This window comes from Aphanomyces astaci, assembly GCF_000520075.1.
Source record: "Aphanomyces astaci strain APO3 unplaced genomic scaffold supercont1.348, whole genome shotgun sequence".
In the NCBI taxonomy this organism is placed as follows: Eukaryota; Oomycota; class Saprolegniomycetes; order Saprolegniales; family Verrucalvaceae; genus Aphanomyces; species Aphanomyces astaci.
In genome coordinates this window covers 4494-8391 of record NW_009798611.1, presented here as the reverse complement: position 1 = coordinate 8391, position 3898 = coordinate 4494, and the positions used below count along the sequence as shown (strand labels likewise).

Here is a 3898-nt window from a genome sequence, read left to right as displayed (position 1 = left end):
CATGCAAGGTCTGTTTGAGGAACGGCTCCTGTTTGAAACCCTGCAACGCCTTGAACCTCGATTCCTATGGGGTATGTACACGAGTGTGTCTGCGACGACGGGCCTGGCTGGATCACGCTATCGGATCCACTTCCTGGGGTCCGAAATCCCATCCACCATGCTCCTGGATGGCCGCATGGTCGAGGAATTCATTTTCCGTGGCCGATGCCTGCGAGTCTACGGCCAAGGCTGGTTCTTCCGTGACAAGCGACTGGCTCGCCTGGACCTCGATGCCGCCGCCGCCAACATCACACCGGCTACTCCGTCAACCCCACCGGCACCCTCTACCACCTCACCACCAGCTAGCTCAGCTAAGCCGGCTAAACGTCAGAAGACGACCACCAAGGACTCCAACGAGTGGACTGACGTCCGCCGAAAGCAGCCAGCGGTGTCCACGGTGCCCCACGCTGTGCACACCCATGGTCGGCCCTGGGCGTCACCAAATGCGTTTGCCGCACTCCACGAGCGATGGACCTTCGGACACGCGGTGCACCGGGCAACCCACAGTGGTGTCTCCTTCGAGACAATCATTCCAGAGCCCACTCCGCTCGCCTCTGCCCCTGTCCACTCCACTACTGGTGAGTATGTGACGTGCCCAAAACCACTCAAGGGCAAGATCTCGCATGTCGAGGTGCCACTCGACGACCTCATCGCGGAGCTCCATTCGCTCGAGACCAAATCCTCGGCTGCCGTCCTGAACCATGCACCGGTCGTGGAAGCTGCCGTCGTTGGCAGCGACGTCAGCCTGGCTACGCTCGTGAACTCAGGTCGAGTGGACTCAATCTGCACCTTCATGGGACGGCACCCAGAGGACTTTGGGATCCAGCTCCACCGCCTCTTTGCCGACGACCGTCCTACCTTCGAGCTGCTGATTCGCCAGCGACTGCTGCATCGATGGCTCCGCGCTACCTGGGGAGGATCAGCGTCCTTCGACCAGCTCTACACCAAGTCGTTCGGGCACAAAATGACCCGGGACTCCGTGGTGGAGCTCTTCCGAGCTCTGCAGCACTCGGACACCCTCGAACCCATCGTCACTGCGACCGATGTACTCCATAAGTGGAGGGCCATTGGCCTAAAGCCAAGAAAAAGCGGGAGACAAAACATTGGCGTATAGTTGTACAAATCCACTCATATCCTCCTTGATAACGAGAAGGTATCTTGACCCGTCTGATGCCTTGGGTATAGTGAGCCAGTTGAAGTATATCGACTCTTTAGGCTTCTCCGCGTGCAGTGCAGAGCCCAGTGGTCGTGGAATCATCTCGCCATCAACACACAAGCAGTAGGCATCCACGGACGAACTTCTCCACGTCGTCCTTGAGGGTCCTCCAGATGAAGTTGGCTGCCACTGATTTCGTCGTAGCTGCGATTCGTCGATGCCCACTTGCACCTTGGTGGGTAATTACGCACAAGCGTTGCTGAAGGTCCACGGCGCTGTCGGGCACCCAGATTCGATCGTCAGGGTCCATGTAGAGCGCGAGTCGGCGCTCCAAACTATACCAGATGATGTGGTCTCCCACCGCGGAATACCTATTTCCTAATCGCTACCGATGGACACAGCGGTCGGCCATTCAAAATCATCATGTTGCAGCGGCGACACAAGATGAACCAGGCGAATGTGAGCCAGTTTTGGAGAGTATTCACTCGACCCCCAGAAACTCAAGAGATCGCCCCAAACGTTCACAGGGCCCTGAACATGCTCGACAGTGTACGGAAAAGTCGACATGACTTATGCTTAACGCTGCAGCTTGTCGGAATCGTACTTCGCAATTTTCGAGTTCGATCTCGACGGTTTGAACATGTACACGATATTGCGATGGTTCGTAAGCAAACGAAAACCATCTGGGCGCACGAGTAGATAGTTCAATCGCTTGCAGGACTCCACGACAGAATACGCTTCTTTCTCGACTATAGACCACATGGCACTAGCCCCCGAGAATGTCTTGCTACAAAACACGCAAGCGGTTCGTGACGTTGCTCCTCCACAGGCAGATTCAGGTCAGTTGGCGGCACTTAAGTAGCCGCAGCGCCCCAAAATATATCGCTGGCGTCTGTGAACAAACACACCACCACGCCATCGCGCGGGTTACGATAATTTACCAGTGCATGCTTGACATCTTCGAAGCAGGCGCTGTGATCGGCAGACCACCCGATCGTCGATAGCGAAACGCGCGTCAAATTGGTTTCTTCGAGCTTCCCGCTACATTGGCTGCAATATCGAGCAGTTGACGGGAGGCTCGATCAATTCGTTGTAACGCGGGATACTCGACCGCATCCAATTCGTCGCGCACACAAACTGCTGTAGGTCGCCAGCTGAGCTTGACGGCGCCAAATTAACCAGAAATTGGACCTGTCACGCTTGCAGCAACCTTGTGACTAGTGTTGGCGCACTTGAGACAACCTGTAGCACTGCGGGAGGAAGCGTTTGAGGGCAAAATGCACAATGAATTAACTAAGGATCTACTAAGATCCCCTTAGTCCTCATCCCTATCGAATCTTCTTTGTCTACGTCACTACTTCTACACTAATGTGTACTTTTGTATACAATGGATGCGGGTGCGTTTGAGACATTGGGGGACTTCACTAGGCTACCGCTTCTAAGCCATACATGCCCTTGAGACACATCCCCAGGCAATCATTAGATATGGTGCGTCATGAGCCAGGCACCTAGGAGCTGGGTGCGGGCAAGGGGGTGGCAAGGCGTTACCCCCACCTGTCACATCGCTACATTCTCCCCCTGACGTCTTGCTACACTTTGAAACGCCTTGACTCCAAGTCTTGGACGAGTTGCTTGAAGCTGCACAACATGCTTGATGTCCTTCATCAGTTCCCACCTGGCTTCGCTTTCGGGCTGTCCATGCCACTTGACCAAGCACTCCCGATTGAACTGGTGCTTTGGAGCAGTTTCTCGACAATGTACATCTCTTCACCGGTGGATTCGTCTAGAATAACAGGGGTAGCTTTCGGGATAGGCCGGGGCGCGGCAGTGCTTGAATCGTGCGCGCAAGATAAAATCTCGGCGCGTAGCACGTCATCGTTGGGGACACATAGCTTCCAAACTTGGTCTTGGCTTCGCAGAAAGCAGAGTCCTTCTTTCCACTTGAAGGCTTCACCTTTCATCGACGTTGTCCCTGAGTCCTTTGTGTATGCCTTCAAAAAACGTTCCTTGGCTTTGGTGTCCATTTCTCGATGGTGCTAAAGGACACTTGCTTCGAGTGGTTCACTGTTAGGTGTTGAGGCACTGGAACTCCTTTTTGCTCCCCCAACTCCCCCCCAAAAGGAGAGTCGATAATGACGGCGATGTCACAGTCGTGTAAGCGGAGAGAGCCGAGGCATGGACAAGAAGTCGATTGATTCGCGCCGCGACTGAGGCACAGTGGATACCACACGCGTGGATTGAGTGCTGGTGAACGGTGGAGGTGGCCTGTGGAGGCCGAGACAAGGCCTCAGCTACCAAATTCAACTTGCCCGGGCCACCGGCGTTGTCATGAACCACTTGCAGCAGGAGTTGTCGGTGTATACATCGAACCGAGTGTCATGCAGGTAATGGCGCCACTTGCCGAGAGCCAACTTAGTGATGTACACTTCTTTTTCGTGCGCGGGCCAATTCTGTTCGTGAGGACTGATGCGCTTGGAAATGAAAGAAACGGACCGATCATTGCCGTCGCCGTCGAGCTGGGAAATGACTGCACCACAGCAGAAACCAGAGGCGTCGGTGGTAACCACATAATACTTGTTGTAGTCATGCAATTGCAAAACAGGGGCTTGCTGCAACGCGAACTTGATTGTCAAAAACGCTCGACGCTCGTCCTCGCTCCAGTGCCACTTTGCTCCTTTCTTCAGCAATCCACTAAGGGGACGG

The 3898-nt window shown here is 54.6% G+C and overlaps 2 protein-coding genes across 2 annotated transcripts; one reads left to right on the top strand and one right to left on the bottom strand.

Moving 5' to 3' along the window:
* Nucleotides 1-157: 157 nt before the first annotated feature.
* H257_19093 (hypothetical protein) lies at nucleotides 158-1227 on the top strand (the record flags this gene model as incomplete). Its single annotated transcript, XM_009848243.1, has 2 exons — nucleotides 158-1084; nucleotides 1225-1227. 2 exons carry the CDS (start codon nucleotides 158-160, stop codon nucleotides 1225-1227), a joined length of 930 nt encoding a protein of 309 aa, XP_009846545.1.
* A 77-nt stretch (nucleotides 1228-1304) lies between these two features.
* Nucleotides 1305-3156, bottom strand: H257_19092 (hypothetical protein; the record flags this gene model as incomplete). Its single annotated transcript, XM_009848242.1, has 3 exons — nucleotides 1305-1530; nucleotides 1800-1944; nucleotides 2871-3156. 3 exons carry the CDS (start codon nucleotides 3154-3156, stop codon nucleotides 1305-1307), a joined length of 657 nt encoding a protein of 218 aa, XP_009846544.1.
* Between the last annotated feature and the right edge of the window lie 742 nt (nucleotides 3157-3898).